Source organism: Pocillopora verrucosa, chromosome 1, assembly GCF_036669915.1.
Source record: "Pocillopora verrucosa isolate sample1 chromosome 1, ASM3666991v2, whole genome shotgun sequence".
NCBI lineage: Eukaryota > Metazoa > Cnidaria > Anthozoa > Scleractinia > Pocilloporidae > Pocillopora > Pocillopora verrucosa.
The window spans coordinates 34,557,940-34,582,827 of NC_089312.1; the positions used below are offsets into that span (position 1 = coordinate 34,557,940).

A 24,888-nucleotide genomic window follows, 5' to 3' on the forward strand; every position below is an offset into this window, starting at 1 on the left:
CGAAACCTACTTCTGGCCTCTGGCCTAGCGTGACTGATATCATAATCATTTGTATTTTAACAGTTAAGACACTGTTGGCAAATTAACCCAATTTTAACGCCCAAGAACACTTTCCAGTAGTTTTCAAAGTTCAAAGAAGCGAATGAGTAATGGAAAAGAGATAATTTTCTGATTTGAGGTAATCGTTTCAAGGGGAAATGTATTGTGGCTACCGTAATGCTTTCAAGTCCATTCAAAAGAACTGCAAAGACCTCAAAGAAACTCAAAGATACTTCGACGATTTCAAAAGCCTCCGTTTGCACTTATCCACTCAAAAAAGGAAAAAAGAAACATTACCTTTGTATCACGTTTACAACGTATGTACCACCAAAGCCCCAAAACACCATTGATAAGCACAGTTGCCGCAATAAAAGATACAGTCACCGGGATCGAAATCTGAAGGGTTGAGGTTTCTTGCAGTCTTGCTGTCAGATTTAATGTGAGAGAGAAAAATTAACAAATTTTTGAAACTAAATGGCCAACAACCTCTATCGTAGTGATTTAAATTTTGTGAGGCCGTGTGGAGTTCAATTCGGTCTGCGACCAATTAATTACATCTACTGCAATTTCCGAGAAAACCAAAATGTACTCAAATCACTGAAACAAGAGCTAGTAATTCCAGTCTTCTAACACGTAACCATTACCGTTTTTTTACAAATACTAACTGAAAAGTCTTAAAACAGCTTCCTATATTTTGGGAAATAACCCAGCTTGAAACTTGGGTGATGGATTATTCGATTGCGAGTATCTAATTTCAACCAACTGTCCTCTGACAATACAACGAAATCGTGAAAAATTAAGGTAGTCCATCCACCAAATCAATAATCGCGTCCTGTATTCTTACAGCTGACTCAATCACACTGAACCGTAGTAAAGAATTTGAATGCCAATTTATGCGTTTTTCAATTATAAGACCTGCATTTCGAATTTTTGGTGACTTTCGATAAATATATTTTTGAGGGGAGACTATTGACTTTTTCCTTTGACTGCGATATACTTGCCTTCTTTTTATAATGTAAAGTATAGCCAATCATTTGACTTCTTCTCTCCTGCGCCTGTTCTTTGCAAAGCATTGATATGTGCCTGCCAAATCCTCCTTCCGTCGCCTCTTTTTACAAATCAGCAGCAACCGCTGTGGAATTTTGTGTCATTTAAATAAATGACACGATTTCCACAACCTTGGATTTGGTTTTTCGTAACATTTGGCTCCATTGTTCTATGTATCCCTATTTATGTTTTGGCCTGGAAGACCAGTGGCGGGTGCAGCTGAAAAAATGTTTGGAACCAATCGGAATAGGTTTGGCTTTTTTGGATCTTCACTAGCCGCCGATTCTCGCGTGTGCATTTCTGTAATTATACTAAAGAAAAATGGTAACAAACATTATTGCAAAAGGACTAAGAAGCAAAATGAATATGTATGTGTGATAGGATGATTCTGCGAAGGTAATTAAAGGAAGAGGGTTAAATGTCATACTGCTCCTTCTTGATTTACTCAAGTTTTGTGACAGCAACCTGAGAAGTAATCATAATTCTTGTTTGTAAGAGAATTCAGAAGCAATAAGCGCTTAAAGAATGAGCCAAATTTAGTTTGCTTTATTTGAGAATACCTGCCCTTCTCATAGAGATTAATTTTTGAATAGTTCTTTTTTGTTTTCTTTTTTCTTTTTTTCTGAGTATCTACACACATAACTGAAATTAGGCCTAAAACAAGTCTCAACATTCATGAAGTATATCAATCTGACCAAAGTTCCTTTGAATTAAGAAAACCACTCCTGATTCTTTTCCACCGGCGCTGTTTTTGGCAATGCACTGATATTTTCCATAATCGTCCTTCTGTACTCCTGTTATTAAGAGCTGGCTTCGAATGTTGTTGTCGTCCTGAATGACTCTTGCTCTGGGGTTGGATTGTATAGGATATGAAGTATTGTCCTTTATCCAATGGATGCTTGGCCTCGGAAAACCCTTAGCAGTGCAGTTGAAAATAGCATTGGAACCGATCGAGACACTTTGGTTCTTTGGACCCTCAACAATCTCAGGTATTTGGGCACCTGCAAATTAATCGAAATATTTAGTTGGACACAACTGGCGCTATGAGGTAAAGATAAGGATGAAATAGTCTAAGTTTTCAACTTAAAAATTAAAAGGAAAAAAAACCCCGATGCATATGCACGTCTCACCTGGACCTTTCGAGGTTAAGAAAGCTGGCAATGACAAATTTTGACCACCATTGTTTTTTGCCTCACATTGATATTCGCCAAAATCTTCTTTCTTCACTCCTGTGATAAACAACTGGCTTTGCATGGTTTTGCCGTCCAGTGGATTGTTATTGAATGTCACCCTTGGGTTGGATTGTAAAGCAAATGAATCATTGTTTTTGATCCATGAGATGCTTGGCGCAGGAAGACCTGTGGCAGTGCAGCTGAAAGTTACATTGGCCCCTACATCGGCGCTTTGGTTCCGGGGAACTCCTAGTAACTCTGGCCCATGGCCTGTAGGGAAAAGGTACATTGCAGTAAATATCTCCTGTTATTACTGGTATGAAGCTAATTAAATTGTATTAAGAAAATGTTGGTGGAAGAAGAAGACATTTTCATTATCACACTTTTGTGTCACACAAGAAGATGAATTACATTCAGAGGGTATTCAGAAGGAACTATTTCAAGTCAACCCTCCCTTGACGGAGTGTGAGCCCCTTATTTTTCATTCTTATAGTTATCATTCGTTTATTTTGTTTCACAAAATAATTCTTCACTCATCTTGCGAAGAATATGTATGGTTTTTTTTTTTGCTACTGAATCTCATCGTTTTGCTAAGAATCAGTTCCTTATACAATCGAGCCTGTACTCAGCGGCACCGTATTCAGCGATCACCCTGTATTGAGCAGTCGATTGCATTAGTGTTTGTCAGTTGTCTAAGTCCCGAATTTGTCTCCCCTTAATCACTGTAATTTGCACCTCTATTAAGCGGTTGTCTCAACTTAGCGGTCGCAGTCGACCTTTACTAAGTCCCAACGGCCTCTCGGTATTGCCCTCCACCTGTTTTGAACGGCCACTTACAGCCCAAAACCACTCGAATAAAAAAAAAATAAGAACAATCCTTCAGACATCTTTTTATGCATCCTTCTCCCCCAATCGTTGCAGTAAAAAGTATTTTTTGGCGAGATTATGTGCATAAAGTGGTCAGTTATAAAAGTGGCGTTAGTGACGTTGTGTATGTGCTATTTTGGTTTATGTTTGTTTGTTTTGTTTTTTTATAATACCTCTTATCTGTGGAACCTGTACTAAGAGGTCAACTATTCCCAGTGAGGGGCCGTTTAATACAGGTTCGACTGTACCAAGTAACATAATATGCATTAGGACAGGTCAATTGCATAGCATCTCGGCATCCATCCTCACATTAAAGAACATATGATATCTATTTAAATTTATTTAAGACTGGATCATTGGATAATCGTCTTATGAGAAACGAGCAGAAAGACTTGAAAAAAAATGAATTGGATGATAAATAACCTATAATACGTTTTGATATGTAGTATCGCTGAGCATTTTTACTCGTAGTTTGTATTTTGACTCACCTTACAGGCTCGTCAAAATACGTCACAACTAGTAAAAATACTCAGCGATACTACACACCAAAACATATAATAGAATATAAATATTCTGGGGCGTTTTCAATAAAGCAATTATTCCCCTCGCGCTTGTTGGATATGAGATGATTATAACCAACTCAGTCCAACTGGCCTCGTTGGCCATCTATCATCTCATATCCAACGCGCGCTCATAGAATTGTTTATTAGGGGTATGATAAGCCTGGTTTGCTTACCTTGAATCACTATTTCAAATGATTTCCTTGTGCAGTGTTTTATGTAACCATTGCCAGATTGGCAGGTGTAGCGGCCAAATTTTTCAGCTGTCAGATTTTTAAGTACTAATGGGCAGCTTAATTTACGTTTGTATTCACGCATGTTTGAAGGCTGCTGGCACTTAGCTCCAACTTTGTTATCCTGTGGATCATACCACTCAATATAATTGACCCATCTGTCCAGATATCCTGCATCTATTGTTCTGGGCTCCGCTGTACAAGTCAGGGTAATGGAGGCACCAATGGGTAATCTGCTGTTTTCTGGACTTGCAGAGATGTCGACAACGGGTCTGACTGTGCAAGAGAGAATACTCGTAGATTAAAAACAAAAAAGAAAATTCCATCTATAGCTTATCTAACGATGGGAAAAAGATTAAAAAAAAGAATAAAGTTTAAAAAAGATAGAAATGCTTTTCATATCAGGATGTTTCACTACTTACTGTTTAAGTTGGGATTACACGTTTCGCTCCTGACAAATGGAAGACTCCATAAAACGCCCGTAAGGGTCAAAAGTAATAGGCACTTTGCCACTTTTCTAAACCAAGAGTCGCGCATCATCATGAAATGTTAAAAACTCTGTGTTCTGATGTTTCCTGCAGCCTGCAAATGGGATGACCCATCGAAAAAAAAAAGATGAAAATCGGAGTGGAAAAAGATTTATTTGAGTGGGTAGGAGCTGACACTCTAGGCAAATTCTTCTCTAAATTTATTTTAAGGTGTTTCGAAAGGAATTTGAAAAACTACTTAGAATAACAACTTTCAATTATTCTGTTTTTACTCTGTTACACAGAGATATCTATCATTAGCCTGCAGAGCAGGCGTAATTTTGGCGGGCGAGTGCTCTGTATTATCTTGGTGAAAATCATAGCAGCCATCCGGTTATGATTTTTAAAGCAGTGTTGTCCTGGAAAGAGAAACAAATTTGTACCAAGGGTGTGAGCGACGGTCAAAAGGAAGGAGAGGGGAAGGGGTAGGCTGGGGCAATGAACGTACCCTCCCCCTGCCGTTCACTCCAACTCTAAATGAAATATAGTCCGTCGAATAAACGATTGTGGGTTTCTTAACGTTAACTCGCACTAATAAGACGTCTGCATTGCAGGCTGATCTATCAGTAGCATCCAAACTCTCAAGCAAGCAGAAAGCGAAGGAGTGAAACGAAATCTTTTTGGAAAGATGTTACCCCTAAGAACCAAGTGTTATTAACACCTTGAGTAAGCTGTTTTGATTTGTTATGGCTTAATATTTCTCAAGGTTTCATGCTTGTCAAAATTCCAAAGTTTTTTAGGTATAGACCTTAACTAGGAGGGTCCTGATTTTGGAAATTTGGACAATGTTGTCAATTTTCGTGGCGAAATTATTCTATCTGATAACGTGAACAAGATGAAGTGAGATGTGAACTCCTAGGGAGGGAGCATGCAGTAAGATGAAACCTCTAGATACTTAGGAGCGTATTTCTGAGAATATCGAGAATCGAGAGATTTTAAGCTGTTTTTATTCTTTTGCGAGAATCGATGAACCTCACAAAAAATCTTTTTTTTTTAATTTTGCCATAACATTTCCTTAGATGAATGTAAATACGGGAAAAAATTTAAAGGTCACATTGTTGTATTTCACGGGAGAAATTTTCAAAAGTTTGAAAATTTGGTTTTTACCTAATTACATATGCACATTTTTGTTTTTCTTTCCGCGATCACTGAAAGCGTAAAAACTATTCAAAGAAAACAAGACTTTGCCCGAGTAAAATGCTGTCCTTTTACTTAAAAGGGATATTGTAATCGTTCGAAAATTTTCTCTCTTTCTTTCCTCAAATTCCGTCAGCTCCTAATCTGTTCGCAAGACCGGCCAGCATAGTTTGCCAAAGGATTTTAGAATCCCCGAGTTTTGCAACAAAGCACAATTTTTGCCTCTCTAGTACACTGATTTCAATTCAATTACATGCTTGTCGTAGCTTTTACGACAAATATTCGACAACTTGATCACAGTTTTCTTGATTTGTTCGATTTTGTCAAGTTTTTACTCAGGACAAATTTTGTCGGCGGTGTGTTAGAAGATTTGTCCGCTTCAGCCAAACTTTGTCAAGTCGCGACAAACTATCTGCACTTGTAAAATGGCGATGATGAAAATTTTTCTAAATAAACAACTTTTCGCTGGAACAGAAAGGCCCTAACCCACTACTTCTTTTACAAAATTATGTCTCTCGCTGTTTATCTTCTATAACTTTCACTGGTACCTCTTTTTTTTTTTTACATTGTTGTTGTCGTTGTTTTCTCAAAAAATTGATTTGCACGAAATTATACCTTACCAGATAGCGGCTGGATCTGTAACTTCCCTTGTTTACGCGGCCATTAACCTTATACTAAATTAGTTTACAGTTAAATGAACTGTAAATGCAATAAAGCGATGGTGATGCATTTTTTACCGCTCGAAATAATAGCCCACATCAGTTTTATAAATTCATTTTGGTTGGGTAACACCCTTTATACAGACTTCCTCTCTCTCTGTATATTCCGATTTTGAAATATGTAATAGGGCGCTTTCGGCTATTTTCGAAAACTCGATAACCAATATCTTTATTCATATTTTGAAAAGAAAGGCCTCTGGCAATCGGATTTGTTTTTTGATTGTCTATGTGCAAAGACAATATGCACTGTTTGTGTTTCCTTTCTGACGAATATACGAAAGTGCATGGGGGATATGCAAACGCCATCTGAGGCACAAACAAAAAGTTAAACTCGTAAGAAGTCAAGAGTTTAAAAAAGAGCAAACTGAAGTCATACCTTGGTGACAGCTACAAAAAGATGACAAAGCAGCCAAAAAAATTCCTAGTGGAAGCTATCGCAGGCGGGCAGACTGGTTATCTTACTGAAGGTAACTACACGTTTGTTACGAATCGTTTTTAAATCTCACAGCTACGTGATCAATTTTATCTGGGCGTTTTTTTAAATTTCTTTTTTTTTAATCTTTTAATATTCTTATCTAAGTGGTAGTTTATATTGGAGCGGGCGTAAAAGAGTTTTAAATTTAAGACTTCCTCCGTTTGAAAACTCTGGAGTAGAGACCTTTTTCTTCTCCTTAGGGACACCAATTACTTTTTAGCCAACGCACAAGGTTTATAAAAGGTGTTAAGGGATATCAATATTATCAATGCTGGGGCATGAACATGGTCAAAGTCATTTTCTGCATGTTTAATTGAACCAGGCACTCAAGGCCAAGACTCAAATAGCTAAATTTTGCAATTTTAATTAAAATACACGTGACTCATGTTGTGAAATTCTAACCACTTCCTGCTTTTAAGTCTGGCTAAATATTTGGATGAGATTTTCAAAACTAAAGGAGAACCGGTTTTGAAAAATTATTTTTAGCATAATTTTAGGTTTCAATATATGAAACGTCTTATTGCATGAAGAGGAAATAGATCACTGTTGAATTCATAATAATCATGTAACATTTTTTTTTTTTTTTTGCATTTTAAGACGGATATGGTTCTACGTGGCTGATCAAATTTTGCAAAATATAATTCAAAGTGCTTTTTAGAGTGAATTTCTTCAACTATGATTAGCAGAAAGGTTTGGAAGACATTTGTAAGTCTCCGACGTAACATAAAATTAAATAAAGAATTATATTAGACCGTTCACTACTTTAAGAGCGTGCTGAAAATTGATGGGTGTATTTATGACGATGAGATCATAATTTCTCGTAGGAGAACGGCAGCAACATTTTATTGGTAATAACTTCCTTCGTGGTCCTATTTAATTGAAAAAAAAATGATTTAGCGGAGTTAGACTGCCCGAATTAACCTTTATTCGATTGAGTGACCTTTACGATCGTCAGGGATTATTTTCAACCCTCCTTTTTCCTTATCCGCTCTACTTCGGTGTTATTCTCTAGACAGATTCTATTCTTTTCGAATCAAAATTTTTCTTCCATCATTTAATTTTTTTTCCAAATCAATTTCAGGACTAGATCGCCCAAAGTTTATTCAAATCAAGTGATTTGTTATGGACTGTTGCCATTTAAACGCTGCCACGTTCAACTTTTAATGTTGGTTAATGCGAAGAAGTTCAAATTTTTGTTTATCTTTTTCGTGTGTATCTTTAATTTCCGGTGATATAAAGCATGGCAAAATATCTCGGCGCTTCCATCTGTAACAATCGATGGAACCAGGAGATTCGTATTCAGAATCTACTCCATTAAATGAGCTAACATTAATAAGATAAAATTTTAGTAGAACGAAATTTTGCCTTAAGGCTTAATAAGATTTATTAAGCAGCCAAATTTCTGGAGTAAGCGGCCACTGGAGTAATCGCTAATTCGTTTCGAGCGCCTTTAATCTCAAAACGTCAATCAGAAAAGTTGAAAAATCTCGTTTGATAAATAATGATTTTTAATCTATAGTGCGTGCGTTAATTTGACCGGAGGTAGAACCTTGGGTAGGTATAATTTTGCCATCCCCTCTTCTATCCGCAAAGTTTACCTCACCATGATTAATAACAAACAGCAAACTAATGAAATCTTACTTTGTGATGACGTGCTCAAAGAGTACAGGAGCAGAACGGTTGCTGAACGCTGGCGGATTGGCGAGCGAGCGTTCTCGCTAATTTAAAGTGACTTCCCTTCACACATGGCACTTTTATAACACACCGCTACGTGATTTAAGACTTCCTTCTTGCCCCCGAATTTCTCAAAGCATAAATCGTCCTTGGCACGCAAGTGTTGCGTATTTTGATTTGTATTCAATGAATTCGTTGGAAAATAAATAATTTCGGAACGTAGGACGCCGCAGAATTTTATTTATTAAGATAATTACCCTGTCATGAAGTTTAATCTCATGTTCTTACGGATACATTGATGTAATAAAATTCAATTACGTAAACGTGCGTCTTTCCTTTCTAATTTTGCCGTAGGCTTGCTATGCCCCTGACGACACTCTTTTGTTTTACCTGTGTCCGACAAACGCACGCACGGTAACTATGAATCTATTTTCACGATTATTCGAAATGTGCCTTGAGAAAAATATTTTTCCGTTTTTGCTTGCAAAGTTCTAGTTCAGTTTGGCCGCGATTTTTGTAATTTTCAAGATGGTTTTCCGTTCCTTCCCGGCTGTTAAAAGCTCAAAATGAAAATTGAATACGGTAAACGATACTCGATTTGAAAAGAGGGACAGACATTCATGCCTTAAAAGTAAAAATCATTATCTCGATCTTATCATACTTCAATTCATAAAATCGATACGAATCAGACTGGCACTAGAAACTTCGAATGAGGCTTCGCCACTTTCGGGCTATTCTTTGGAACGGTAAATGTCATTTTTGAAAATCGGTTTGTCCTTAAAGTATTGCTCAACAGAAGGTTCTGGTTAAACCCAGTAAACTTCAAAATTTTGGCCGTAAATTTTACTAAACAACAATTAAAGCGGATGATAGTGACTCGCTTGCGTGGGTTTGCTTCACACAAACAATTATGACGTTTCTCACTTATAGATAGAAAAAATTTAGTTTTTCTTTGAATAAAGCCCTTATCTCGAAATATTTCAGTCTTTGTAATTTTATGCCTTGCTTTTTGATAGAGTTTCTGATTACCATGTTTTTATCTGGTAAAACCGAATATATTCATATTGACTTAGGTCTGATCCTCAAGGATATTGTTTCTGTTCCTTCATAGATTAGTTGCTATGCAAATATTTTGACAAATATTTCTCAAAAATCTGAGTTATGAAAAATCATCATCCAAACAACTGTGTTTAAGACGTTGTGAAACAATAGCTGAGCACTCATCGAAATACATTTACTAGGAAAGTTTAAGAAGTTATACAGAAGCTCTTGGCTGAGTCTCGAGCAACTCTTTCGCATCTTTCGTGCTCTCCAATCTACCTGCGTGCTTTATAAATCGATGGCCAAAAAGCGAAAAACAATGATCAAATCTCGTTATCATTTTTTTTAAAATTACCGTTGTGAAATTATACGTAATGAGATAACTATGCAATTAAGAAGCAACTATCCCTAACATAATTCTGCTTATTATTCCAAATAAAAGGGGTAAATTTCTAAAGAAACTGTGGTGCTGAGACGGTGGGAGAGTATAAAAAGATAATTTGGTTTTAATAATTGAGTTTTTTATGTAAATTGGCCCCTATGGTGTCTGAGCTGCTGGTGATGTTTGTCATGACAACATACTTACTTCAGCTCGTAACGCACTCGACAGCTATAAAGGGGAAAAATGAAGATTTATGTCTGCGTGCTAATCACTTACTGGGTGTTTGTCTGTCTTCCAAATTTAGGAAATCTGAGAATCAACAAATTTTAAAGTAGCCTTTTTTTTGTACGCCCTGTTTAACGCTTCAGGAAGGAAGAAGGTTCATTTTAATATTTAGGATATTCTGACAATGTACGTCCGGCCGTTTCACGCATTAAGAACGTGGAAGGTTTATGTTGTCATTTTCTCTTTTCATGCTACTCATTTTCATATCATTGCTCACGCCCCTCGACTTCCGGTATGTTAACGCACGATTCGTCTTTTGTTATACCATGCTATTCATTTTCACACATTGCTTACCACCCTCCGCTTACCACACTTCCGGTGTGTTAACAGTGTGTCGATTCGTCAACGACCGAATTGTAACGGTTTGAGCGCATTGGACATGTATGACCGATCACAGCATGCACTGAAACCTGAACAGCAAAACGAAACAACCGAAACCACCAAAACGAAACAACCGAAACCACCAAAACGAAACAAGCGAAACCACCAAAACGACCAAAGCGAGACGATCGTAATGAAACGAACTTAACGACCAAAACGAAACGACCGAATGAGCATCATTGAAGTCGATAGACTTTTCAGTTGGATTTCTCTGTTTTCTTAATGTAGGTGATACAATAATATTCAAGAGAATTCTTTTTTCACGTACATAAGTATGCATAGTTTACAAAATAAAAAGGGTGTCATTCTGAAGCTACAGAGGTTGTGATTGATTTGGATATACTCAATTTGAGTTGAGTTTTATAAAATAAACGAGTGCCACAACGGGCATTTATGATAAGCACCCGTCGCACTCATTGACATTATTCACTTATGTTCTATATAAAGCAAAGGTCAACTAAAAATAAATCACAAAAAGAGAACTGATTCGACGTACTTAAAAACGTAACAGGATACAATGAATTTATTTACCAATATTTGCGGCTGAAGTTCTCAGGATAATATCCAAATATGTACTCAACTAATTGTTACTGATCAAGTTTTATATACTATCATGACGTCACGATAACAAAGTTCGAGAGTGAAAGAAAGTTCCAGTCTATACTACATTGAACGACGAGGTTCTCCGGAAATATGCACCCACATGAAACCTACTTTAAGAAAGGGGATGGTACAATAATTCCAATTCATAACAAGTTGTGAAGACAATCAATGACAATCATTTCACTCCACTCACAGCGCGGGCGTATTCATAGATCACTTGCTTGTCATCATTATTCTTATTTTTATTTCTGTCGCATGGAAATGCAAATTAATGCACCCTACAAAGTTCTGTGATGGTAAACCACAAAAAAAGAAGAAAATTGTGTTGAGATTAGACCTCATGATCGTTAAAGACTGAACGGTCTGTCAACCTAATTCTTTTCATAGATTTTAAATAATATTTTAGGTTTTTTCTCAAAGAAGGTGACGCAGAACCATCGAAGGAAAATTAGCATTAAAGTGATTTCACATGATTCACTCCTCTCTATTCTTTCAATATGGAATTTATTACTAAATCAATGCATCTTAATCAATTGATGTTATTACCCTATCAAATGTCAGGACTAGTTATCATTCTGTGTAACTCTGGTGAATCTCGTCGGCTCTCACACTTTGATTCTCACAGAATACTTCTCACAGACTTTTCATGTACTGGTAAACACTAACTTCAACTACGGAATTCTGTCTCTACACTTCTGCACACTGTCTACATTCTGCTAGTTTCGATTTCTCTCTTCTGAGTAAGCTTTAAAGGACATGCTTATATATTCACTTTTGGTGGCTATAAAATAGTTTAGATATAACGCGCGCTGTCATCGGTTGAAAGAGCGTGCTCTGTCAGAGAACAAACCACGAAGCTGAGCTAAAGCTGTCACGCCATCTGCAAATTTGTTCTACGTCCGACCATTTACCAGACTTCTCTCTGCCTTTCTTTCGTAAATTGAAAGAGAAATTTCGGAAAAAGCGAGCCGGCGAGCAGGAACCGAAGAACCAAGCAAAGATTTATCAACATGCAAGACGCCGTAATTGACGTTATTATAACGTGAGCACTGAAAATCAATCCTCAAAGAAAACGAGATGGACTGTCCAAGTTTTAAAGGTTTTCACGCTCAGTTGGATTGCAAGCTTTCTTACGGCAATAAAAATCAAACACAACTAACATTCGCACAGTATGTATGGTTTCGTGTTCAAAAACCAAACACAACAAAACAGGAATGATGAAAATTGTAACCAAAATGGCATGACCGTTAAAATTAATACAAATCATGAAGGTGTTAGAGCGACTGCAATCATGCTAAGGTCCATCGCGGCTAGGTCATCATGGCGAACTCCGGTCATCGCAGAGAATGAAGCCTCAGAAGTTATATCGGGCGCTTCCAGTGAGCAACTAAGAGCTTGCTCTGATATCCTTTCCCATACGTTGAGTGGAAGGCCACATCAGTCACAGCAGCCGAATTTTAAGGCCTTGTCATCCAGAGCAATCTTCATTTTCCTGTGTATTCGGCTGTCGTTCCTTCATAAAACGCAAGCCTTGAGCAGTTTGTTTTCTAATTGTCATGTAAAAAACTTGCGTGTTTTTATGAGCCACAATTTAGCCGGAGTTCACAAAAACAGGAAACATTTGGAAATTCAAACTAATGCACTCTACATGGTTCTGTGAGGGTAAACCACAAAAAAAGAAGAAAATTGTGTATTTGTTGTATTGTTTATTTTTAGATCTCGTGATTGTTAAAAACTGAACGATTTACGTTTATTCATGGATGCTGTCTGTCAGCTTAATTCTTTTTATAGATTTCAAATGATATTTTTAACATTTTTGACAGCTTTTAAGCTGTCAAAAATGTTAAAAATATCAGGCTTAAAAAGACTTAAAAGAATAAAGAATAAAAGAATAAAGACTTAAAAGTCTTGTTCAACCAATCAGATTATTTGAGCCATTGTAACAAGTTTTCTGATTAGCTCATTGTAGCGTGCTTTAAGAGAGTCGGTATAGAGCATGCTGACGACAATGTTTTTCGCTTTGGAACTAGGGTTTGTTTGAAAGTAATGCGTTGGGAGTTTAACGGATTTTTTTAGTATAAAACAAAAAGAGAAGCCTTGAGTGTGCTCTGTTCTGTTGTAAAGCACTTGGGAAGTGGTTAGAGTTTTTGCCACAGTAACTGCATTCAAAATATAAATGGAAGATTAAAACTTACTGAACTGACTAACTAACTAACTGAAGTAACTAAATGTTTCACAACATTATTATCAACATTCTCTGTCATTTCAAATTTTTCTGAGAAATAACTTCGAGTCATGATAGCAAACATCATGTGCAAAATAGCTAGTTATAGAATGATATATAAAGGGATAAGTTTCTAAAGAAACTGTGGTGCTGCGATGGTGGGGGTTTATAACAAGATAATTTAGTTTTATCAACTAACCTGATAATGTGAATTGGCCACCGTAAAGAGCTAGTTCAGGAACTACTGAACGTAAGTATGGAGAATCCGTCGACAGTTGCAACATTTAATAATTCTTGTTATTTTTCCTAAAGGACCTCAGTATTTAGAGAGTTTATCAACTATTCTACATTATTTTGGGTCACCCGAAATTTTCAATGCTATCAATCTCATGTTAAGAATAGTGCCTGAAGTTAGCTTTTAAGTAAGGCTTTAGATAAAAACTGAAAAAAGAGTTGGCCTCCGAGTCTCATTTTACCGTGCACGAAACCCTCTAACAATCATCTAAAGAGACATATTAGTTGTGTAGACGTGACAGCCCTATCTTGTGTTAGAATTAATCAAATATCCATACCACATAGGAGAGAAACTTACAGCACGGCTTCCGATAAGTATCTTCTTCAAAGACCCGATCAGAATTTCCAGAGTACGCGACAGCACTCCCCACAAATTCCCTTGGCGATATGCCTCGGGTCTCACAATAGCAAGGATGAAGGCCAACTTGTTTAGACCAGCGGGGATTTACAGTGCCGCTTTAAAAGATAAATTTTTGTTCTAGAATTTTGCGGATTCCTACATATACACGCTTAATACCGATGAGTCGATAGCCTTTTGAACCTAATGCATTGTCTATATTTGGCCGCCGGAAATTCACTCTTATCAGTAAGTTAGAAGATCAACATTTGCGTTCTTCATAAGATACCGTCGTGTGCAATTTGTAGGATGAAAATATTTTGGTCGTAAGGTATCTTGCTTTGTTTCAACATACTATTCATAGGTTGATCGCTACGAAGGCATCGCGCTGAATGCCTATCGTTCTCGGAACATTTACTTCCAGATTATAGATCTCGAACATTTTAGACGAAACGTAATTTAGAGAGCTTTGGTTGGTCACAGTTGACGTTAACCCAAGGCTTATTTCAGCCCATAAACTTATCAAGGCACAGCTAAGAAAGAAAGGCTTAGAATATTATTGTTCATGCTATCGAGGAGTTTTACTCTTTAAAGTCGTCGGCCTTACGCTACGTCCCTGCTGACTTTTCGCAAGCGTAGAATATCGAGCTTCTTCTTGTTGTTTATCACATAAACTACAGTGTTATACAAGGATTTTTAGCTGATAACAGCCGTAACAACACACATTTAGTATCGTCAATCAGCTGTTGCGCCTCTCGGTCAAGTTGACGAATGAAGGCCAAGCCTTCACCATTCTAAATTCATCAGAGTTGTTTGTCGAAATTTTCTCGGATTATGGGCGCTAAAACACTGAAAAATCCCTATCGCTTATATACAGCGACGTTCAAACTTTCATAGGAGAGAAAGAAAACCAAAATACGAAAACAAAAACGGAAAGTTACGTATCCAATGACTTTGATAATGGCATTTCTCGCGGCTGAGAACGAAAGTCGTCAGCCGGAAAATTTGCCACAGGCCGCTTTTGGCTGCATACCTGAAAGATTTCTTCTGTCGGTAAGGACAAAGTCAATAACTGAGAATTTTTTGCATTGAATATTACGCCCATTGTTTGTTTTTGTAGTGATTCAATGAATTTTTTCTTCTAGAACATTAGCGCCAACGCACTTTGAATTTTTTTTTTCAGGGATTGTCGATCCTCTTATTTTCATTCGTTTATAAAGTCGACTTTTCTTGTCAGTGACAGGTTATTTGTGTTTATACGTTAAACAAAATAATGCATGGTTGCTTGTACATATGGAATTTCTCTTCTCGTGTTCAATTCGACATCACACTCGTTCGCTGCGCTCACTTGTGAGCTATCGAGTTAGACACTCGAAGAGAAATTCCATTCTAACACGCCTATTTATTATTCTCTATTTTATTTCACGCGCGTGAGATGTACTCAATCTTTATCTTTCCACCTGAAAGCATTTGCGCTCTTCTTATCGTATGAAAATCCTACCAATTGTATTTTTCATCTTATTTTAATGAAAAAATACATCATTTTAAATAAAGGTCAAGCCCTTTCTTGAGCTGACTGATATCCTGTTGCTTGAACAGTGCGAAACTTCTGCGGTACTGTTATAAACACAAGCTCGAAGGGGCTGCGTATTCTCCTAACCTTTCACCTCGCGAGCCATAAATTCCCTCGTGCCCTCAAGTAACAATCGCAATGCCATTGTGATAACAGCATTGCAACGAGATAAATTGTGAAACACAAATATTATTGAATCAGATGGATCGCGAATCCAAGTGTTGCGCGATGCACACGAAATAAATGTGTACAACACTGACCATGATGTTAGTTATTTGCTAATAACGAAATGCGTCATTTAGCAATGCTACCCTTAAACCGAAGTTTTTGAAATCCCTTTTTGAGGTAAACTTAATTCAGGTGACTATAAACTCCATCATTTTCGCTTTGATCGGCTCGACGACAATAGCCTCTGTCTTTGCATCTTTAAAGAAAGGAGCAACTTGCAGCAATACTGTCCGATGACTTCTCAGTGAAAAATCATCGTGCCTCGTGATACAGCTGATTCTTTCGATGCTGCCTTCAAAAGTTGGCTATCGGTTTGCTTAGAGGATTAGTCTTCAACAATGAAATTCTAATGCACTGATCAAGGCGAACCTTTGCCGCACTTAGTGCGAAGGAATAATATGTTATGGCAACAGAAATGAATATAGCTACCCATTCTTAACATCGATCTCGACCCAGAAAACAAAACACAAACGCAACAGTAACAGGAGTTTTTTTGTGCTAATCTTGACCCGAACACTGCAGGCGAGAAACCGCCTTCGTCAGTCTTCATCGAAATCATCGTTTGATACACTCGGTTCTCCTTCGTCGGGCTGAAGCGTTACTCGCAATTTCCATTTCTTCTTTACTTAAGTACGATGTATCAAAACTCTCGGTAGAGCTTGCTGAAGATTGCTCTGCATCGCTATCGGACATTATTTCAAGAATACGTCAACACTGACTAAAACAAAATTACATGAGATGTGAGAGATTTGCCAGTGTCACCCGCTAACTCGTTTCCAGTCTACTGGATACTTAAGACAAAATAAGAGCACGTTGGGCTGGAAAAAAAGAGTTTTAATTTTTTGGAAATTTTTCTTCTATAGGAATCGGTTTGAACATAAGCTAAATTAATACGCGAAAAAAAGGTTTCGTATCATAGGCAATTTAAGTAATGATTTGTCCTAAAGGGATTGTTCAATCGAATATTTTGTCTTTAAATTATTCGACTTTCAGAATTTTCAAAACAACCCAACACAATTTTATGACCTTGGAGTCATATAAACAATTATTCCAGCATAGTGAACCTATCGCTTGGGTCTCCTAAATTCAAGAAATCTGTTCGTTTTTGGGTTCTGAACGGTCAATTCACTTTGCACTTTTTTTACTGAGAACTTGTGATAGCACACGATTTTCAAGTAACCCAGACAAATTTGCATATTGACTCCGAGCAAATTCTACGATTTGTATCTTGAATGTTTATTTCTGAGGAAACCCTTAAAAAATAGCTATCAATTTTTCTTTCTATCAGAGGTACAGGACTGTCCAGTCCCAGCGTTCATTCTGATACCAGTATTAGAAAAGTGTAAAGAGTAACCGTGACTTTCGGAAATTGTCTCCAAATGATCTAAGGATTTGACTATGGAAGCCAAAAACTGAAATCCTGTTTAGTTTCGTTGGTGTATAGTTCATGGTGAACTAACTGTTGAGCGTACCACACATGTCGAGCGGCATCAAAGACTCTCGTCACTTACTTTTCAGGTATCTGAAATCATAAATACTTTACAACTCAGCTGTTTCCGGGCTATTTACTGAGCACCTGTCCTGTTCTGTGTGTCCTTCCAAAACTCCTTTTAATTGAAAATTAACCATTAAGAGCTACAAAAGAAGGCACTAAGTTAACCAGGTGGATAGCAGCTGTTTGTGAATCGTGCCTCGTGGTTTTGCTTCTTTTTGCAAATTACCAAGTTGTTGTAAAGGGGTAAGTTTCTAAAGAAACTGTGGTGCTGCGTCGGTGGGAGAGTATAGCAGGTAATTTAGTGTTAACAACTGGGTTGAAAACGTAAATTAGCCACCGTAAAGGGTAAAAAAGCTGACGTTTCGAGCGTTAGCCCTTCGTCGGAGCGATTAGAGGAATTGTGGGTGTGTGTGGATTTATATGTAGAAAGTGGAGCTTTCAGTGAACTCTTCCAGTCTTTCTTCGGAAGAGTGGTCGGCACTAAAAAGTCTAAAAAAACGCAAAGACATTGTCATGAAGGCGGCCGACAAAGGCGGTGCAGTTGTTGTTTGGTGGGCCGACCTCTATCAAAAAGAAGTTTTGCGGCAACTTTCTGACACTTCCTTTTATGCTAAAGTCGACAAAGATCTCACTTTAATTAACCAAAACATTATCAAAAATACGATTAACGATCTTATAGCTAAACAAGAATTGCCGGCCACTGCTAAAAATCTCATCATTACCACTCCTAGAACTTCGTGTATTTACTTTTTACCCAAAATCCACAAACCTAACAACCCAGGTCGTCCCATCGTTTCTGCCTGCAGTTGTCCCACTGAACTTATTTCCAGCTATTTAGACAAAATTATGGCACCTATCGTCAAAACTCTACCGTCTTACATTAAGGACAGCCAACACGCACTTGAAATTTTTCGTGACTTTAGTTTCCTCGACGAAAACAAATTTATTTTCACCATGAATATAACATCTCTTTACACTGTCATTCCCAATGACGAAGGTCTCCGGGCCCTCAAACATTTTTTCGATCAACGCACTGTTACGGAACCTAGCTCTGAAACACTACTCCGTCTGGCCGAACTAGTACTCACACTCAATTGCTTTTCATTCGGTGGTAACTACTACAAACAAACTAATGGCGTGGCCATGGGTACTAAAATGGGACCCAGCTACGCCAATCTTTTTGTAGGTTTTATCGAACATCAATTTTTTAGCCAATACCACGCCCCAAAACCTCAACTCTACGGCCGCTACATTGACGATTGCATCGGCGCTACCTCCTCTACCAAAGAGGAGCTCACTCAATTTATAACCGCCGTCAATTCCTTTCATCCGGCTCTTAAATATACCTGGGAAATTTCCGACACTTCTTTGGCTTTTCTAGACATCAAAATTTCAATTGAAGGCAACGGCTTATGTACTAGTGTTTACTACAAACCTACAGATTCACATAGTTACTTGTTGTATTCATCCTCACATCCATCACACGTCAAGAACTCCATACCTTTTTCACAGTTTCTCAGACTTCGTCGTTTATGTAGTGACGACTCTGATTTTTCCGAAAAATCAGAGGCAATGTGCCAGTTTTTCGATAAACGCGGCTATCCTGTTTCTGTCGTTCAAGCGGGCTACCACCGTGCCCAACAAATCGATCGACAGGCAGCACTACAAACGGCCGAGAAGGAGAACACTAATCGCATTCCATTTACTCTTACATTTCACCCTCACAACCACGCAGTTAAATCTATCATTCTTAAAAATTTTAAATTACTCCAAAACGATTCAGAGACTGGCACTATCTTTTCGCAACCCCCACTTATTTCATTCAAACGTGACAAAAACATAGGCAACTTTTTAGTCAGGAGTTCATTTCAAACCAATGACCAATCTGGAACTTTTAAATGCGCTCGCTCACGATGCAAAACTTGTCCTTTCATTCATAACGTAGAGAAAATATCGGGACCCAAAAGATCCATTAAGATCATTGATCACTTTACGTGTACCTCCGCCAATGTTATTTACTGCATAACTTGCACTTATTGCAATAAGTTATACATCGGCGAAACAGGAAGACGACTGGGTGACCGATTCCGAGAACACCTTCGCGATGTGGAAAGAAATGACAAGGATGCATCCAAACCAGTCGCTAGACACTTTAATCATTCTAAACAGCATATGGCAGTTTGCGGCCTTTCCTTACATCTAGGCAGTTCGGAAAGCCGTAAAACACTAGAACAAAAATTTATATTCCAAATCGGCACCCTTAATCCCCACGGAATCAACGAGCGCTTTTCATTCAACTAATTTATTCCTCTTTTCTCGTCACCATATTCCCACCAATGGCGTAGCTCCACTTTCTACATATAAATCCATACACAACCCACAATTCCTCTAATCGCTCCGACGAAGGGCTAACGCTCGAAACGTCAGCTTTTTTACCCTTTACGGTGGCTAATTTACGTTTTCAACCCAGTTGTTAACACTAAATTACCTACCAAGTTGTTGTGGCTACTGCCTCCTATAGGACGCCAAGCCACATACGTCGTCGAGATGAGTGATCACCTTCAGTTGAGTAGTGGGCAGCCGCGCTAATAGCTCACAAAAAGCCGTGTTTCTTCATCCACCAGTTTGTATTTCAACTAAAATACGTTACTTATCTATTTATGTGGTTTAATCTAGCAACACAGCGAGTACACTGCGTACATTATGGACGGAGAGAAAAACCGCCCGAGCGGGCGAGTGACGAGGCAAAGTTTTCGACGCGTCCTATTTGAGACATGTAAGATTCAACACCAATCATACGAAACTCTGAAAAGTATCCTCAGAGAAGAATAACATCGCAGTTATGTTTGAAGATTGAAATTGTGAACAATGAGAGAGTTGGCAAAATTAAACTTCAATTCATAGACTGACACTTCGACAATTCCATTTCTAATCAAGTGTAATGATTAATTCTTAGGCCTATGCCTATGAGAAGGGTAGAAATCATGTCTTTTTTCTTTTTCAAAACAAAGTGATCAGCAGCCGAATAATTTGGTTTTGTCAACTGAGCTGATCATGAAAATTGGTCAAAGAGTTTTTTTTAACTTCTTCATAAGAGTGAATAGAGGAATTGTAGGTTGCGTGTGGTTTATATACAGAAAAAAATCAAGCTAATGTATTGGTGAAAAGCGTTTGTTGATACCGCGGAGATTAAGAGTGCTGATTTGAAAATTAATTTTTTTCTAGAATTTTATGGACTCTTCCATGAACACTCTTACTACCGATGGATAGATAGCCTTTGCAATTCATGGCAAGGTCTATATTTGGCTGAAATGGAAATTCACTCCTATCAATAAATTAGAAGATCAATATTTGAGTACTTTACTGTGAGCCGTCGTATACAACAACTGGATTTTTGGGATGGAAATATTTTGGTCGTTGTGTATCTCACTTCCTACGTTTTAACTCACTATCCATCGGTTAACCAAGAAGATGGCACTACGCTGAACACCTTTTGTCCTCGGGGGAATTTACTTCCAGATTGTAGATCACGATAGATCTGTAACATTTAAGGCGAAACGTAATATAGAGAGCTTTAATTGGCCAAAGTTTTAATGCGCTTTCCTCCGCAGGAAATGTTGTTTTAGTCCATTGATTTGTTAAGGCAAACCTAATAAACAAAGGCTTAGAATATTATTGCTTATGCAATAATACTCAATAATAAGCAATATAGCCTCTACAACAATGATGATTTACTATTGTTAAGGAGAGAGGTAAAGGCTTGATAACGCATAGTTAGCCGGCCTAAATAGCGGTTGTTTCCTGGTGTGTATGCGGTCTTCATGAGTGAGACACAAAACTCAGCGTACGGAAGGACTAACAGAAAAGCTATACTGTTACGTTACATACATGGATAAATTTCTTCAAACGATCGCATATGGAAATATCTTCATAGCTGAAGTCGAAATAAAAAAATCCTAGATAAAGGCGCTAACAATACCGTTCGTTTGAAAACGCTACATCGACGTCATTAGCTCTCTCTCGCATACAAACAGACACGTCGTCAACCAGTTTATTGAACAAACAAATAAACACCACCCAATAATCCCATTTCATGGCTGAAATATCTGTTTCAGAAGCTATATTCGTAAACAGCACCATTTACGAGGGTAAAAGATTCAACAGGGAGTCAGTTCTCGACATGAGGACCCACTTCAAACCAACAGAGATATACCAGTACACATTCTCCACAAGGTGTCACGCACTGGGACCAAAGAAAGGCAACCGAATCCTGCACTTTGTTACAACACAATTCTATTCAGCAATTTCAAACCTCAAAGAAATCCTTAAGAGCAAGTGGCATTTAATACAGCAATGACCATTGCTAAGAAAAATATTCAAGGAACTGCTGATAATATCACAAGCAGACCACACTATCCCGGCATGAATTTCTCGATAAAGTTAGATGAAATGTTAATCGACGCGTTTATGTTATTTTTTAGCTTTCATGGGCGGTTTGAAGCGTCTTTTTACGAAATTACCTTGGCCAGAGGCCTTTACGAGATAAGAAAGGGAGACAAGTCTTGCAACTTGGCGGTCGCCAGCCGCAACCTTCTCCACTCCAAACCAGAATTAACACCAAACTACAGAAAATCTATCCTAACTAGCGACGGTTGTTGATCGATAACACGTTGCTCTATCTCTTCGCCAAATTTGAGTGTCATCCATCCAATATTTTCCGAGAAAATCGATCCTGAAATGATGATCATAGCTTTTTCAAAAAGTGCCAAATTCGGCTACCAAAGGAATGCAAAGCATTATCTACCACTAACACATAGTGTGGTCTGCTTGCGACAATATCAGACAAAAAAAGGCGGCCCAAGCTCAATGCACAGGGAGATTAGGAGACATGAAACCACGAAAGGGTGCAACCAGCTCGGAAGTGTTATGCGGAATGTTGAAATAACGACGCATTTTGTTATAACCAACACATTTTGAAAAAACGGTTGCGGCACTTTGTAATAACGTACGTATTTCATAATAGGTATCGCAGCACTTTGTCATAAATGCGAGCTACGTATTTTGTAATATGAGGTGTGTACTTTGGAATAACATTCTGCAGCAAATTGCAATATTTCTCGAATCGTGCAACTCAGAATTATTTTAAAGATTGGGCATTTGATGTTTCCCTCTTGCAAATATGACTTTTCAGGCATCAGTCAGGAAGCTTTAAAGAAGAAAGGGACACATTACTCAAACAGTTAACAAAATAAAATTGCTCCGTTATTCCGAAGTATCGCCGATACTTCGGCCGCGGCGATATCGCTCACGCAAGAACATATATAGAGTGATATTCGAGGATAATCGTGACCGTGCTCAATTATTACAAAGTACTTTGAAGCAAAGTTGAGATCATCATTGCGATTTGCGTCAAGATTTGCTTCATAGTTGAATATATCATAATTTTTTTTGAAATTCGCTTTTCTCGGGAATTTTTTTCGGGAAACTTGTGGTTGGAGTTCTTGAGGAATGCAGTATATCTAATTGCGTTCGACGAAGGAAGAACGCTTCCTAATCTCTTGGGCTACCTGTGATCGCGTAGGTGTCCTGTGCACGCAAGCGAAAGCTGACCCGTGTTTTTTCGTTCGATCGGCCGGCCGTTCATCTTTTCAGCGCCATTTTGAATGACGTCACAATTTCGTACTGCGACGACTGCCTCCTCAAAAACCATACGATATAACTAGCCTTTAAAACCTTTTCGTACACAGAGTAAATACAGGTTTCACAATACGCCATAACCCTTTATATTTGACAACATACCATAGACATATTCATCTATCCCAATAACCAAAAAACAATATTTTCCTTTTGAAATGCCGAACGCACTTCCCTAATCTCCGATTACTACTAGTAGATAAATGAATAAAAAATTTAAAAAATGAAAATCCAGACGGAGATAAATTACTTGAAATTACCAAAAGACGAACAATATTATTTGCATACAAGCAGTAAGTATTGGAACGCAACGCAATTAGACTGACCAAACTAATTAAATAAATAAATAACTAGAGCTAAAGTGAGTTTGCGAATGACTACACCGTTCAAAATATGAGCATTCCAGACAGATAAGAAACAGAAACGGATACGTTGGTATTCAATGAAAGGCAATGATCGTTTTCAAGTGGCAAGTTGGCGGAAGGGTTATAATTAGAAAAAGACGTGTCTGCTTTACATACCATAGCGGGTTATTTGAACAAAAGTGGAAAGCTTTTTCACTTGTCTTTGTCTCAATAAATGATCTTAAAACTCTCATACAAATCACTCAACGAGGTTCTCAAAGCAAAACGTGATGTAAAAGATTACCATCCAAACCAACCTTTGAATCCAAGCCATATTGTTTAGCAGTTTTGTAATTTTTTTGCCAATTCTGGCCTCGGCCTGGCTGATTACATTTACCCCGTTTTGTGTGTTCCATCGCTACTATCTTTAATACTATAGATCTGTCTCTGTACTTCCTGCTTTTTCTAAAATTTTAAAACAACTCAATCAAGCACAAGGTACTCTCTGATTATTCCCTTCGCAAACATCAAACCACCGAAAATACTCTACCTCTTTTGTATGACAATGACGGAATTATTGTAGAGCTCTCTAATGCTCTACCTTAACCCTTTCATGCTGTCTCTGATATGGAAAGTTAATTGGATAGGTTAGTGTGTCGTGGTGCCAGCCCACCTTTACCATCGTTCGATGAGCTTTATCTTAACTTAGTTTATCCTCATCTTGCATATCTGATTACGGTGTCATCAACGATTTATCACACAGATTAAAATCGTTTTAGTCATAATTTAGAAGAAATGTCTCTGTCGAAAATAAATCTGATTATCTAAATCTGAAAATTTAAAAAGCAACGCACAAGTAGCTAGGAGCAGCTACCACTCAAATAAAGGAGCGAAACCATTTCATCATCTTCAATGCGGACCTTTCAGAAGAAAGTTGCATAACTACATGACCGTCAAGCGTAAGAAGAAGACAAAAATTCTTCTTCGCAGAGAGAACACAATAGTTATTAGAGTACAAAGCGAAAAGACATGAAAACTTACCCAGTATTTACGCTTTTGACCTTAACACCTTGAACGATAAGCTACTGAAAAGCCGCTCTAACTAGAGTGGAATTTTTTTTTCGACGAGTTTAAGCAAAGTCAGATAAAATGTGGTTGAAGCGGAACTGGAACCATATCCGTTTGCTTCTAATCACGTCATCATTGTGTCTTACGATAATTTGGTTTTAAATAAAATTTTCCTTACTTTATCTGCCTTATTGCGGCAAGCAGCTGACAAAACTCTTGTTCATTTTTCCGTGCGATTTGAGATTTGATAAGTTAAGCGTACACGGACTTGCCTTGTTTACAATACAATAGGGCACATGTAAAGATATCAGGAATAATCATGGAGTTTTTAGGGAAAAATATATCATTTCTTAACAAAAATATAGAAAAAAACGCATATCTTTTTACTCTGTTGTTATTCATCAAAACATAAATGTCTAAAAGGGATTCCAAATAATACCGAGAAGCAGAATTTTTAAAAAAATAAGGCGTGAGTTTAGATTCTAAAAG

The 24,888-nt window shown here is 37.7% G+C and overlaps 1 protein-coding gene across 1 annotated transcript; it reads right to left on the reverse strand.

The window, feature by feature from the left end:
* Positions 1-1,752: 1,752 nt before the first annotated feature.
* On the reverse strand, positions 1,753-24,505 carry LOC131784755 (fasciclin-2-like). Its single transcript, XM_066162935.1, has 5 exons — positions 24,373-24,505; positions 4,341-4,500; positions 3,862-4,194; positions 2,217-2,528; positions 1,753-2,087 (listed from the first exon to the last, which is right to left on the reverse strand). The coding sequence occupies exons 2-5, from the start codon at positions 4,459-4,461 to the stop codon at positions 1,753-1,755; spliced, it is 1,101 nt and encodes a 366-aa protein (XP_066019032.1). The 5' UTR covers positions 4,462-4,500; positions 24,373-24,505.
* Positions 24,506-24,888: the final 383 nt, after the last annotated feature.

Coding starts and splice junctions, on each gene's coding strand:
- LOC131784755 (XM_066162935.1), bottom strand. CDS start 4,461: ATGATGATGCGCGACTCTTGGTTTAGAAAAGTGGCAAAGTGCCTATTA. Junction 2,529..3,861: donor ATTTGAAATAGTGATTCAAG/GTAAGCAAACCA, acceptor TTTTCCCTACAG/GCCATGGGCCAGAGTTACTA. Junction 2,088..2,216: donor CTTAACCTCGAAAGGTCCAG/GTGAGACGTGCA, acceptor ATTAATTTGCAG/GTGCCCAAATACCTGAGATT.